The 16,333-nt window shown below is 30.5% G+C and overlaps 1 protein-coding gene across 3 annotated transcripts in view; it reads left to right on the top strand.

Moving 5' to 3' along the window:
* The window catches only part of LOC106678641 (roundabout homolog 2), a 442,829-nt gene that overhangs the window by 395,261 nt on the left and 31,235 nt on the right, over positions 1 to 16,333 (top strand). For all 3 annotated transcript variants that reach the window (XM_014417285.3, XM_014417283.3, XM_014417284.3), the window contains one exon: positions 11,500 to 11,653. In XM_014417285.3, the coding sequence (XP_014272771.1) occupies positions 11,500 to 11,653 (154 nt within the window). The remainder of the gene's footprint in view (positions 1 to 11,499; positions 11,654 to 16,333) is intronic.

The following is a 16,333-nucleotide window of genomic DNA, read 5'->3' as shown; positions in this document are numbered from 1 at the left end:
TTAATTTTTTTATGTTTTTCTCTCTTTTTTTCTTCTCGCCCTAAGTTATATTACATGTCCTTTATTCTTTCTCTTTTTTTTTTTTCTCAACCCTAGCTATGCTATTCTCTTCATTCCACTCTCTCATTCTATTTTACATCTCTATAATTCGAAAACATCAACAATCAAAGAACATCTTTTAGCAAAATAGCGATGATTTTAATTGAAAACATAAATGCTTCAACACTTTAATGCCAGTTTGCCATCGCAACAGTCGTTTGAATTCAACCAACCCTGAGTTTTTAGAATGGTTCCAGTCAAGAGTTTTTAGAGTACTATCAATTCAGAGTCTTATACTGCTTTCAGTCCCAAGTATTAGAAGTCATACCAACCCAAAAGCTTTAGATTTATATCGATGAAGAGTTTTCAGAATTCCTCCAAGTTTGAGTTTTTATTTAGGATCACTGTCTTTAGGGTGCTAACATTCCAATATTTCCGTGCGGGCCACACGTTACAAATTATGCATATTCATAAGGGTCAATAAATATAGGGTGGTTTTTTAAGCCCGATAGAACTTGAAATTGTAAAAAATAACACAAAAAATTAAATTGTAATCAAAATTTTTTTTTATTCGAAAGATCAATACGTGACATTAACATTTGAAAATGATTTCGGGCATATGGGCACCGCGGCTGTTCTTGACGAAGCGCATTCTGTAAAATTGTGGTCAGCGATGAGGCGCATTTTTGGCTTAACGGGTTTGTTAATAAGCAAAATTGCCGCATATGGTCGTGCGATTTGACACCTCTCGATTATTTCCTGTGGGGCTACGTGAAGTCACTGGTTTATGCTGATAAACCAGCAACAATTGACACCTTGGAGGCCAGCATTGTTCGTGTTATTCGTGACATACGGCCAAAATTGAACGTCCAGAATGCGCTTCGTCAAGAACAGCCGCGGTGCCCATATGCCCGAAATCATTTTCAAATGTTAATGTCACGTATTGATCTTTCGAATAAAAAAAAAATTTTGATTACAATTTAATTTTTTGTGTTATTTTTTACAATTTCAAGTTCTATCGGGCTCAAAAAAACACCCTATACATTCATGAAGTAGGTATAGAAAAGAAAATGTTTTAGGAGGATAGATATCAGAATCACCCTTTAATTGTGTAATTCGTCGTGCTTTATTATTGCTCTTGATATTTCTCAACTGTCTTTTTTTATTTTTAAGCCAGTTGAAAAATAAATTTGTTACAATGATTATAATTTATGACAGAACTTATAATAGAACCCTCTAAAATGGACTCTGATTTTTGTTACTCCATGCAATTATTGTAATTGTATATACACATACATACTCCATAATGCTCTTGACCATGATATAAGGAAGATACGGTGGAAGATAAATTCCGCAGTGCAGGGGTGCCTTACAACCGCGTAAGTGCTCCCTCGCGGAATAATATCTGCTCTTGATTTGCATAGTGTTCTTCGAAGTCTGTGTGGCTGCGTCTCTCCTTGACTCGATATTGATCGGTTCTCGATGCTAGTCAAGGATCAAAAATTAAATATAACAAAAATGTAATCTAACTATAAATATAATGTAATAATAAATAATACAAAAAATGAAGAGGGAAATTTCTTTCTCATTGAACTCAATTAAATGATTATCATAATTTTAAAAGAGCTTAAAAAAGATCATAAATGAAATAAATGAAATAAATGGTAGTTTGATATCTCATTATATTATATAATGTAAATTAAGCTTTATTTGTTGGAATCTATATTATAAATATATTTCTATTTTATGTATCTATTCAATAAAGGAAACCAAAAGTCTCCCTTGGATCTTTTGATGCATATATGTTCCTTACCATTGATTGGGGAATTCCAAGCTTGTGCCTCTATACATTTATAAAATGGCTACTATATGGGAATGTTGCCGCGCTTTAAAATACAATTGGCTGAAGAGGACGAAGGGAGGGGGGAAAGGGATAGGAACCCATCGGTTGGAATTTAATTTAATTCCACATGACAATATAAAAGGATGATAGAACGAGGACATAGGCGCTCCTCACCGGGAAATTTCCCGAAGCAGGGGATCGGGAGAGGGGATGCAATGTAGCCTTCTTCCCAACCTATACAAAGGGATCAAAAGCTTTTCTTTATCTAAACTTTGTTTTTGTCCCTTTTTTCTTTCTTTTTTTTTCTACTTCATTGTGTTCTTTTCCAATACCCGATATTAAGGAATGAGATTAAATTTCAACCATTACTTCATTTTAAATTGCTCATTTTATAAATATTCTAATAGAATAAGGTTTAAGTGGTGGTATAATTTAAAATATATACAGTAGTTTTATAGCTTTTTTTAGGTTCCTTCTTCACATACTATCTAATGTGATTCTTAGTCCATTATATTATTTCTTTAGTTATTATTTCTAAAATAATTTTCCTTATGTTAATTCCTTCTTAACATAATTTATTAAAACAAGCCTTACATGCAGTATGTTTGTTGAGAAACAAAGTGAAATTCATAGTTATAATTTATTAATTTATCTTTTTATTTTTTAATTAAAAAATATATATTTCTCTTGTTGTTTATATCCCATTAGACCCATTTAGCACAAAAAGTAACAAATTATATTTGAAAACTTAAAAACAATAAATCATCAGTAACATGACATCTTTCAATGGCATTAACAGATTTTGTTTTTCTATTTTTATGGACTCTCTTCCTGTGTCATTCCTGACATACGGAGCGTTATCTACAGGTAACCAATCTATTCTAATCATGATGGATGAAAAGTTTTCATTTGATCTTACAACACGAAATAAAAGTCAGCCCCTTAGGGCAGATTTGAACCGGTGCCGCTGCAGTAACGAGGGAGGGAAGGTTGATGCTTTAATTCCCTGGGCCAGAGACGAACATTTTTTCAAATACCAAAATAAAAGTAAAGAGAGCATTTAAAAAAATATTTCGTTTTTACTTATTGCTTGCCTAGATGGCTTTAATTAGTTACTTACAAAAAAGTTCTTATAATTATTTATTTATTTTATTTTATTATTTTTTTTTTTATGGTTTTCGTAATGAGCCAACTTTGGTGTGAAATGAATCATGTAGAATTATTTGTAAAAAATTCTATTTCTTTATTTTTTAAGACTTGCCATTTTGACTAGTTTGGGTGGAATCAATCAAAGCTGGCGATGGTCCTAGTATTGACAATCTTTTATTTTATATTAGCTTTTCTTAATTAATTATTATTTAATAGCAACATAATGTTTTTGCCTTAATACTACTAAGAATCTCTAATACAATACACGGTATTATGTTTCATCTTCAGGATGTATTAGTGCTAACAATATATATATATATATATATATATAATAAATACAATAATAATAATAATAAATATATTGCACTTTAAATACAATTTGTCATTTAATTACCCACTGTAAAATCTTATTTTGATTCAACCTCCATCTTAATGTTCAATTTCATTTTAGATTCATTATAGATATGGTGCTAAAATTGTATGATTTTATAGATATTTTTCTCAGGAGTATCCTGTCTAATAAAATAAAACAACATAGTTTTTACAAAATAATGTTTATAATTGAATAAATTTACAATTAGCTTAAATGAGATGACATAGTTCTTAATTAAGTAACATATGTATTTAATGTTAAAAATATTTATAAATATTGTGATAGAATATCAGGGCATCATCAAAACGAGAATGCTCTGAAACGATGATCACAAATAGATCTATATGAAAAATGTCATAACAGGATGAATCAGTTTTTAACTAAAGTAATAATTATAAAAAAAAAATAATATTTTATTTTTATAGTGGAAATTTTATTATAAAAAATATAATGAGATTATTATTTCATTTTTAGTTTGAAATTTTTTGGTTTCCGAAAGAAATGATGTCAAACGAGGCATAAAACGAGAAAATCTGAAAAGTATAAAATGAGCAGAATTCGGAGAGGGAAAGGAGACGTGGAATTTCCAAGCCGACGAGCAGACGTCAGTCGTTTAGGAGGGTTTCATTCAACTCAGGGGATGGGGTGGCAAGGGAAGGTTGGTTTGTATCGTCGAAGAAATAATCTAGCCCTAATTTATGAAATTATTTTATTATTTAATTGTTGCCTAGAGGGAAGAGAATACAATTCCAAAATATTATAAAACTAACTTCGAAATACTCGTCTGGTCATAAAACAATAAAACCTGTACGGCTACAACCGATGAAGGGTCAGGACTGCAGTACTTTGTAAGGTTCGGTATAATATAATGCTTCAGTACAGTATATAAATTTATAGCAACAATGTACCAATAAAAATTAAGCCAAATGCTTACAGGAATATCATAAAGGGTCATGGGTGCAGTACTTTGTAAGGAATTATATGTTCTGGACCAACAGTTGTGCAAGGAGGTGATTTGGTTAGAATCACGCTCGACCGCCTGATTTTTACTCAATTAAGGATGCCCACTTCATGAGGCTAGGTGGGGCCCCATGAAGTCCAGACCCCATAGAGTTGACATGCGGCTACAAAGAAACAGAAAATAAATATCTGCAAAAAAATAATTAGATATACAACAATATTATATTAATTTGTGGGGTGTGTCAGATTATTTTTGATTTGATTTTGATTGAACTCGGTTAATCAATGAAACATTAAGTGTTCTTTAATATCAAATAGGGCTTATTATCATTAAGGAAGTTTGACAGGGCCTGGAAGAAGATTTTTTTAAAAACGTTTCCCCAAAGGTACCATTAATTTGAATAACGGAGTTGAGCTTTGGGGCACCACGAAACTTTCGAATTCCTCTCGTATCCAATCCTTACAATCTAAAATCCTTTGTAAAATTCTCAATGCTCCTTAATTTGTTATAAATAAGGACCTTGATGTTCCATATATAACCGATCTAGCTCAAAGAATATATCATTACTACCTTTTTAAACCGTCCCAAACCCACTAGTTTCTAAACTTGCTTCCTCTTTCATTCCTGACAATCCTCCGAGGTGCCTAAAGAAGATGGCCACGAGACCTGCTAATGTAGAAACATCATTAGAGTGCTATCAATGGGTAGTTTCTCTACACGCCAGAATCACTCCATTATAACTAAGATCAAATTAACTATTATGTACAGTTGTAAATTTCGATAAAAATATTTTTTTTAAAAGATCGAATAATTTAATAGTTTATTTGAAATAATTAACCATCTTACATTTCTATTAGCAATGAAAATGGTCAAATATAAACTAAGAAATAGTTTATTAAAAAAATCTCCTTGCTGAAAATATCTCAACATTTTCGGAAATAAGAGTACTAATATGGGCGTAGTATGAACAATTGAAATTTCCGACAAAAATAATATGTAAAATATTAAGACGTAGAAGGCAATGAAGAATGACGAAAACAGCATAAATACGATATCTGTTCTAATATATATAAACTAGCGGGCACATGCGCAGTGCGTTTTCTGTTTCTCCAATCTCATTTAATGTTTTCGTGTCTCCATAGTTATCAAATAATTAGATTTTTAATTTCACTTATCCGGAGAACGCCCACTACAACGAAAATACAAGTCAAAAACTCCTAAAAATGTAGGCCACTACAGAAGAAGGAAACAGTGCACGACCAGAATATATATTCATGCTAAAAACCATAAATGAAATTCAGAAATAGGGGTTATGAAAAAAAAAAAATTCACTTAACCTATACATGAGTCTTTCTGTTAACATGATGACAAACTTTATAAAGCCAATCTTACTATCTTCTATATTGATTTTATAATAATTTAGTATTGAATAAATGGTTAAGAAGAGAATTTAAAGTTTACTAAACTGTTATATTAATATATTTCCGTTATACTATTCAAAAGAAAATGTATAATTTTGGAACTGGGGAATGATTTTTTAAAAGATGCTCCACTGTGCATCTTTTAATCTAACCACAAAAAATATCCTATTTAACCATAAATTCAAGCCCATTTCAGATTACATCTAATTACACATCAAACTATATGTAAAAAACTAAAGATTCAATGTAATAATCTATGTCAGTTAGGGTAGAATTATAATTATAAATAACTGGGAGGCTTCTGGGAGTACGACCCGTGCCCGAGGGTAGAATTATTCTTCCCGGAAATTAATAATTAAGATTTCTCACCATTTATCACAATTCCAACTTTCCTTCCCTACCCCGCAAACTTCCGGGAAAAGTTTCTTGAGTGGCTTCAAATATCTCTTTGTAGCTGCAAGAACTGGCGAAACAGTAGAAAACTTGATCGGTTAGTTTGAAAGGTTAAAGAATTAATACATCATACATTATTTGATTTTTTTTTTGTCTTAATAGCTTAATAATCTCCTTTATGCATAAGGACTGCCCGTTATTGAGAGTTGATTCATTTTGATAGAGAGCAACGAGAAATTAATATGACTCTTATGTTCAATATTTAAGTGGTGTCAAGAAAAAACTTCAAGGAAACTAGAGAAAATTTTCTGGGGCCTAGAAGAGTTTGGTCTCGAAAATTTTAACCACCCTAAGGTTTATATAGTTTTAACATTATTGCTTGCTTTTAAAATAATAATTGATATGTGTAATATGTATGTAAAAAACAAAATATATTGAAAAAAATGACAATCAATACTTCCATGGAGTAGTATTTATGAAAATAAAATAATTTTTGTTATAATACAATAATTGATATATAGAAATAAAAAAATTGTTATAAATACAAGTATTTTAATAGCTGATAATTAATAATTTAAAAATGAACCCTACTAAAAATAGAAACAACAACAATAAAGTTGTTCATAATAATTAAATGAAGAACATGTGAAATGAGATCATTTCCAAGTATGGTTTGAGCTCCAGGTACTAGTGTTATAAATGATATACACAATTTAAAAATTTTTACAATTACTAAGTCCTTTATAAAATTAAAAACATATTAACACTAGCGTTTATAAATAATAATATTCAAGGCTGATCGACAACCAATCAATTAGATATAAACGAAAAAAAGTTCCTTTCTCCAAAATGTAGACAAAAGTTGCCCTGGCTGTCGGAGTAACAAAGCGAAACTTCGAAGCCAATTGCAGAGTTCCATCCCGCAGGACCGTAAGTCCTCCAGGGACTCCAGGATGGGAACCCTTCAAATAACACTGGAATATACATAGAATGCTTGATCGCCATGGCTGCCAATTTATCTACCGGCAATACCCTACAGCGGGCAACATCACGCCCGAGCGGTAATTCGAATTTACTGCTCCTCGTTATCGCCTGTTTGGTCATTTCATTCAACTTCAAATCATTTCACCAATTTGAATTTATGGCGGAGAAAAAACTACAGTTATACCATTTAAAAAAATATTTTCAAAAATGTTAGAGTTAATACTTTTTTTTGTAACAAGTATTTGAAAAATATAATTCGATGTTGATAGGAAGAAGAACCAGATTAAATAAACAATCCTTTTAATTTTTTTGTTTAAAGTTGAAGTGAAAAAAAATCTTCTATTCATAAATATCTTTAATTAGAAATAGTTCGAGACCATTGCCCCATCATAAGGTATACTACAATTGACAGCAAGCAATTTGCAGCAAGTATTCAACCAATATAACAATAAGTCAAAAGCTTAAATATAAATAAATTAGTTACTATATCATCATTATTTATTATAATTTCGTTTTTGATACCCAATCATTTCTCCTTATTTAGTACACCATATAAAAATTACAATAATATATATTGTTGTCTACAACTGTTAAAAATTCTAATGTAAATTTTAAAGTAAGGATAGTCTTTTATTAACTTTATTATTACAATTATTCTAATAAGGCTGAACTGATAATGTTTATAACAATTCACTATTCCAAAATTACTATGATGTAACATAATATTATCCAGATGGATATATGTGTAGTGCGCACTTAAATTATTTGTATCAGTTCTAAAATTGACTGCTTCCTTGTTTTTGTTGTTTTATAGCTTCTATTATTTTCATGTGTTTGTGTGTAATTAATTGTTAACTAATATTTGTCAGTTTTTAAAATTAAAAGACCTACCAACTGATGAAAGACAGAATATAAGCATCTCCTACATGCCAAAGCATGATTCCGCTGAAGTCTACGGGCGATTCAAACTGGCATGTGGCCGTGTCAAGAAAGATTGCCCTGAACCCGAGCTTAGAGCTGCTGCACTAAAAACAATTTATGAGCTATACCTCATAGAGCAATGGCTACACATTTATACCGATGGGTCTGCGTCCGGTATTAACAAGAGAGCTGGAGCAGGTGTATACTCAATTAACTTCCAATTGTCATTTCCCGTTGGACTGGGGTGTGATAATTATGATGCAGAAATGCAGGCTATCTGCTTTGGGATGGAAGCCACTATTGAATGCAATGACAACATGGTAATCTTCAGCGACTCCCAGGCCGTAATACAAAAATTAACAACACCAGGTGCCGCAGAGTCACCCACGGAAGAAAAGTGCAGAAACATGGCAGCTATCATGAAGAAAAGAGGAAGGGCTATAGTCCTGCAGTGGATACCAGGCCATGTTGGCATAGATGGTAATGAGCAAGCTGACAAGTTGGCTAAACTTGGTTGTGCAGAGAATCAGCCTGTTCTACCACTTTCCTACAGAACAGTGAAATCTCTTATAAGCGCTTATTATAAGGACAGGACAAGTGCTAGACACAAAGTTCAAGCGGAAGGAAAGAAGTGGGAGAGCCTACTGGATAAGGAAAAAAGAATCCCCGGCAATCTTAGCAGAGCTGAGAGAGTGGCCTGTTTTCGGCTAGTGACAGGACATGATCTGCTCCAAAAACACCTCCATCGAATTGGCATCGTAGATTCCCCGAAATGTCCTCTATGTAACCTGGGGGACATGGATGGGGACCATCTTTTGGCGTGTGTTGGTCTGGTGGATGTTGAGCGAGATACGGACGAACTAAGAGGACGAATAAAATTGTATTGGGCTGCGAGAAGGAAAATGGCGTAATAGCCCACTTCCTGTGGCGTAGGGGAAAAAAAAAAAAAAAGTTTTTAAAATAAAAATTGTGTTTTAGTTTTGTGCTATGTTGAGCCAGTCATGTAATGATAATATTTTTAACATTTTTGCAACTACTTTTATGTATCTCAATTATCGTTTTTGATTTTTTTAAAGTTTTTCCAACATAAACAATTCCTTCCATGAAATATTGCTTATTCAAAAACTTTAACCATAGTAGTTAATAATCTGACATTTCGGGGTTGTTAAAGCCACCTCAAATTGACTATGTCTTTTTGTTGGAAGGCTCTAAAAATAACAAAAACTAGTTGGTTCGGATTCAACATTTATTTGGTCAATCTAAACATTTTAAAAACTTTATGCCATTATGGACTCTAAGTAGCCGGAACTCCTCTAAAAACGGAGATGGTCGGCCCGTTGCTAGGCAAAGTCTTAGCGACGATTATCAACCCTTAGCAACTGTATCTATTACTCATTATAACACACAAATATAATTACATATTTTTTCTCAAATAATTAAATCAAATTAAAATAATATAAATAAAACTAAATTAAACACTAACACAACTCAAATACCATTTATAAGGTAATTAAATATTATGGTGCTAACAGGGTTTTGAGGGATATCTCCAGAAATAATGCTGCAATTAAACGTTAAAATTAGTTGAGTGTACATCAGAATAGAGGAATGTATTGAGATTTAGAATACATTTAAAAACTGGTTATAGGACCAATATAAAAAGAATAAGAAGGAAAACATTTTTCTTCTCTCTCATAGTAAAAAGTAAAATAATTTCTAAAACGATTTCAACCAATCAGACTAATAAATTGATTGATTAGATCAGATAAATTTAATTGTAAAAGAGATTCACAAATCTGTAAGTTGTAAAAAAGAACAGGAAAAAACTTGGAGACCATCGCGGTAAATTGTTATTTCTAGGTGTAATAGAACTCTAGAGTTGACTGTAGAGGTAAACCTGAACCCAACCAATTCCACTAAAGGCGATTTTAGTGTCCATAAAGTGTTTTCATAGCCAGTTTTATGGCTTGTCCATCCCGATCCTCATCTTCCACGGTATGAAACCTATCGGTTATTCTCTTCAATGATTCGCCTCCATCCTCCGGGGAAGTAGTGATTTGACCAAGGAGACGACCGATGGTTCAGTATCTCAATTCAGTAGAAAAAGATCTATCTGTCATTAAATTAACATGATATCGTGCCGATATCACGATTTAATCATGTATAAAAAAAATTAATAGCTAAACTGTACTCTGATTTGAAATTTATTTAATGGAGGAATTGAAACAAATGAAAACGTTGGGCTCAGCTCCAGTACATTCAAGTAATACTTGAGAATGACCTTAATATTTTTTTTTTCTCATATAATATTTTATTTTTTGAGAGTGGTTAACTATAGTAAAAACACAAATTCTTATGATCATATATTCTCAACAAATTTTATTACCTCTCCTACGTTTCGACCCTTAGGCCATTACCTAAGATAAAACCTTATAATTGATTTCTCGCGTTCAATCAAAATTACAAAGCAGGCTAATTGCCATAGTCAACAATAAAAATAAATACTTCTTATGCATTAATATCAATTTTATGTCACTTTTCTATAAATAGTGATATTCAGTTTAATTGTGTAAAGAAAAAATTGACTGTACTTTAAAAATGTTATTGGTAGTTTTAGGGATATGGAGCTTAGACTGGAATATGTAGATTTTAAATTTTTCTAAAATAAAATATACTTCAAGTAGCGTGCACCATAAATACTTTAATATTTAATTTTTAATGGTATTTACTTTATTCATTGTATAGGATTTCAGTAATTCAAAAAATTGAACCGTTTTTAAACAGAAAATAACTTGCAATTTTTCCTTTACTTCAAAGAAATCAAAAATTAATATTTTGTAACTTTTGGAGCAACCGCAGTTTTTAAATTTTTCTTACCATAGTTGGCAGTAATCAATTTTGATTCTTAAATGTATATCGTCTTCATTGAAGTAATGAAAAATTGGGGTATAATAACTTCTTCTATTTTCTCCTCTTCGGCTCTTGGTCTATCGGAATTTCAAGTATTTTAGGTGGGATCCAAACCATGGTTAAGAATTTTCTACTGGGTCTAACAGTCCGTTCAAACAAATTCCTCAGCCTTATATAATAGTATAAATTAAATATTTTATATTATACTTTTCTTGATTAATTTAGAATAATTTTCAATATTCTAGTGAGCTTTTATTATTTTTTTAAGATTACTCTAAATGTCAGCTACTAATATATAGTTTTTTTTTCTGTTATTGTTGTTGTTTTGTTTTTTTATCCACTACCCAGACCATCCTCCTACAAATGTACTAAATTAACAAAATTGTTAATTTAGTTTTGGACTTTTTATTGCCATTACTACAGATTATATAATGCCTAAAATTTTATATTTATTTAATATATCATGACATCGGTAGCTACATTAGTGTGATATATCCTGTTGCAGTGCTGAAGGAAGAGTTCCTTGCCGTGCCGACGAATGCTCGAGCGGCAGCCGGTGAAATGACTGTGCTCACCTGTGGCCCCCCGCAAGGAATACCGGAGCCCAGTGTTCTCTGGAAGAAGGATGGTGTCCTCTTGGACCTCGAAGCATCTGACAGGTCAGTCTCTTCATTATCTAATCATTTCAGCCATATAATATAATAAACATTACGTAGCTAATTAATGCTTCAATATTTTGTACTTTTAATTAATTACTACTTTCCTGCTCCCCAGTTTAATTACAATTACCTCTGTTGCGTAATTTAAGTTGCGTGATTATCATACAAAAAAAAAAGGAATGCGGAGGAATAAAGAGGCAGCTCCGTCCTATCAAATTGTTTTAATTTAAGAAAGCAATTTGTTTTCAGATTCAGCTTTTGGTATAAGTATTTTTTATTTATAAAAATAAATATACTGACATTGAGTAACTACACTGACAAGGGAAGCACAGGACTCCACCCATCTACGCTAAACTTAGAAATGGTTTACGATCATCTAAACTGCACGACATTGTTTCGTAACAAGCCTGAGCTTCCAAAATATGTTAGAACGGAAAATATAAAATAAACATTTGAGAAGTTTTTTATTATTGGACAATACTTTGTTTCTCTTTAAAGCTATAAAATGTAAAAGATATTGATAAGTATTGAAAGAGGCATTCGGTATTCTAATAATTATACTAGCGTTGGATTTGGATAGTTTGAAGATTTATGAATTATTTTCTATAACGTGGGACATCAGTGGAGAAACAATTTCCTACAAATATCAACTCCAAACATTTCTAATTTTTGATTAATATAAAAATTTGTGTTTTAGTGTTTTAAACAACCAAAAAACGGAATCCTACTTTATTTTGTCTCTATTTTCTAATATATTTGGTTTTTGTAATTTATTTTTATACATTTATTAAGATGAACGAAGTTCTTTTCTTATTCTTCACGAAAAAAGATTCGAATACAAGCAGAGCAAAGCTGGAATACAATACTATAAAACATTTCCAAAATTATATAAATTATTTTTTCGTCGTCTCCTAGGGCCCGTTGGCGAAAACCCTTGGAACACGTGTATTTAATAATAATATTAACTATAGTATTTATATTTTTCAATATCATGAAACCTACCCACAGAACATGCAATATGATTAGCACCTTTATTAAAGTATTTTGTTTAAAGTTTATTAATATAGAGGAAATTTTCTAAAATTTTATTCATAATAGAGCTCTTGAAATTCAGTAGTTCTCGAAGCATACTTTCTCATTAAGTAACATTTGTTCTCAACGAAAAATCAATATTTTGTGACGATTTTTGACATCATGGAAACTACGAATCCTAGAAAGATAATTAGTTTAAACTACTTTATGGTAGTCATTTTAAGTACTTTTATTTGAGTGCTAATAGGCACCTACATGCTTAATTATAGCCGAGGCACAATTTCTAAAACCAGTACTTTTTTCCAGATAGCGAAAAATGTTTTATATAATTTATTTTAGCAAATAGCTACTCCTAAAAAAAATAATCGTTTATAAACTACTTTACGGTACCAGCTTTTCATTTTAAAAGCCATTCATTTAATTCTTCACAAAACTGAACTATCACTCTCGAAATCGATTATGTTAGCAAAGTTGAAAAAGTTACGACTAATAACAACTGTTCGGCGAATCAATTCAAAGTATCTCAAACTGATTTTTGCAAACGATTCTTAGTCCTACTCAAAGAAACATCACCATCACATATCATGATAATATGACCGTTGTAGAGCCCATTATTGCAATAATGAAAACTCATATATATTTTTTTCTTACCTCCTTTATTTTAAATAGATATAACTATATTAATATATACCTAAGTATATAAACATGTAACTAGTCCATATATATTTATATGTTATATAGTTATATTGCAATCACAGTATCTTTACTCTGTAATATTCAAATAAATTTATCGACAACGTTTTTATAATTGTAATTTATTATAAAAAATTATCGTTATAAATCTTATCCTATAAAGTAGGTTTATTACTCGAGTACGAATTACTCTGACCACATGACAACTCTCGCATGTTACAAAAATGATGTCCAGAATCAAGAGTCTCTTCTTATACAGATTATCCTCTTCTTAATCATTTCTGACATACGGGAGGAGGATTATTTAAGGGTATCATCCTATTCTAACCATGTTGGGGGGTCATGTTTTCATTTCACGGGCCGGTAATGAAATAAAAACCAACCCTAAAAGCCGGATTCCAACCGACGCCACTCCAGTTCAGAGATGGTAAAGACCTAGACGTCAACTACCACTGCTACAAGTGTAGTTTTGTTGGGTATTCACCAATTGTTTTAATTTTTTAATTTACGATACCCTTCAACTTTATATATTTTGTTTATTCTTATTTTCACTATTAAGGAGTATAAGTTCTCTGATTCGTACAACCAGCATTTTTTAATATATCTGTTCAAGTACATACAGACATTTTCACTGGTTTTTCATAAAAAATTATTGACCTCCACCAGTCTTTTTAAATTATTATTAGTCTCTCGTTATTTAGATAATTTACATTCTAAATTATTTTTAACATTAATTAGCTATCATTAACTCTCATAATTTCATTCTTAGAGTATTTAGTAATGCAAATTGACAAATAGAAGAGAAATTTAATTTAATTATTGGAAATTCATGAATAATGGAGATATTTAATTTAATTAATAGAGATTTTCCCCAAACGGATTCCATTTCCTAATCCTGAAAAAATAAAATAGTGAACTATAATATGACATAATAATAATACTGTAACCTAAGAAATTTCATTTGAAATGCGCGAGTCTTACGCATGTTTATTATTTTATATCTTTCTGCCTTAATAAAAATAGAGATAGAAACCAATTTTCGAAATATTAAAAAAATGAAATAGTCTCTTTTTGATAATTTAGTATCTAAATTATTCATATTTTATCAATCCGAAAATTCACTCATTGCTTTTTTGTTGTGCATCCATTTAATCAAGTTAATAAATTAAGTATCTTTGGGATCTCGTTTCAAGTTTCGAAAAGTTTTAAATGGACACGATTGATGTTATCTAAAACTGTCGTGACAGATAATTAACCAGATAAGACCGTTGACGAAATTCCAATTAATATTAACTTTAATTAATATCGATCTCGCTGATTGGTCGGTTTTGTCTCCACAGTAGATATTAGTCGCATTTTCGGGTAAATATTCACAATTTTGATGCAATTATATAACGTTAATAATAATAGAACTATAATTGATACGACTTTATTGTTCCTATAGTCTTGCTCGGTGAAAAAAAAAAACTCACAAAATTACTATATTTTAGTTTATAAAATATAAGGATAAAATAAAGATAGAATAAAAGGATATTCTAATTAATTATTGAACACTAAATATAATCAACAGAATACAAATTAATATTAATAAATAGAAATATTACTTGTAATTGTGGAATAACTGAGTGTTCTACATAGCCCTAATAACCACTCGTACAAGGTTTGCAGTAGAAGTGGGTAGCAGGATAATGTGTATAGGTTTTTTTTTTTTCTTTTTGCCATATCTTAATTGTAGGTCAGTCTAACGAAAGCAGGTAGACACTTTGTTTATTAGTCTAACTTTAAATGTTGTATACCTCATTTATTGTTAATAGCCTAATTTAACAAAAAAATATATTAAAAATTTTAAGGGCTATTAAAATATATATTTCAATAGCGATTATTTCATTTAGATTTTTTGAAATATTTTTTTTCGCGGTTGATGATAAGAGATGTACCAAATTTGAATCCTGTTGGTACACAATGTATGCTGAGAGCAATTTGGTCCGTTTGCAGTTTTTCGTAAAAAAAAAATATACTATTGTATTCGTGTTGATAATCCTTGAAATAAATAAAATGAATATTTTGTCTTCTAGTTCATATTCCATGATAAATTTAATCGGAGAGAGTATTTGTTAAATTGCTTTAAAACTATTATCATATAAATATTTTTCGTGATTATTAATTGGTTTCGCGGGTATTTTACCATCAAAATATTTCTATATAAATGGTATTTTAAGGAACTGGATCTAATAAATCTTCTGAATATATATTCACCAAAATTGGAGCAATGGCAAATCCCATGGGGCATTCAAACTTTATATATTTATATTCATGTTTAAATACTTAATGATAATATAGTAGTTAGTAGATGGTCTCAACAACACAAATCACTTGGTATGTACCGCACTAAAACATGGGGCTTGGGATGAGACCAAACACAGACTTCAAACTAACTCACTAACTTATCTGTTTACCAAACGGATTAACTTTGTCAGGCTCGCCTGCCTGAAGGAGGGCAAACTAGTAATTAAGTTCCAATTACTTTTTAGAATACTAATCCTTTTTAATGATAGATTCCTATGAATGTGTCGAAGATTATTTATTAAATTTTTACTTAACTCAATATTTTTTAGTCTATCACTCAATTGTTTAGTATTGAATTTATTTGTATGAGTATATGCATATCATTAATATAAATTATTTTTCTTTAGTTTATATATCAAAGCTTTTTTTTCGACTGATATCTTTCAGCTAATCATTTCGTTTTTTTTTTTTTTTTTAAATTGGACATTAAGTTGTTGGTTTTTGTTTTTAAATAAGCTAATTATATGATTTTATTAGTTAATTGTATAGCTTATTTAATTATTGTTTGTATATTTAATGATATTAAGTACTTGTGCGTCATTTTTGGGATATTAAATTTAATGAACAAAAGGAGTAATATTTGTAACTACTTGTTGCGTTATTATATGG

This window comes from Halyomorpha halys, unplaced genomic scaffold (assembly GCF_000696795.3).
Source record: "Halyomorpha halys isolate HHAL.00 unplaced genomic scaffold, Hhal_1.1 Scaffold151.1, whole genome shotgun sequence".
Lineage (NCBI taxonomy): Eukaryota > Metazoa > Arthropoda > Insecta > Hemiptera > Pentatomidae > Halyomorpha > Halyomorpha halys.
This window is presented reverse-complemented; position numbering and strand designations above follow the sequence as displayed.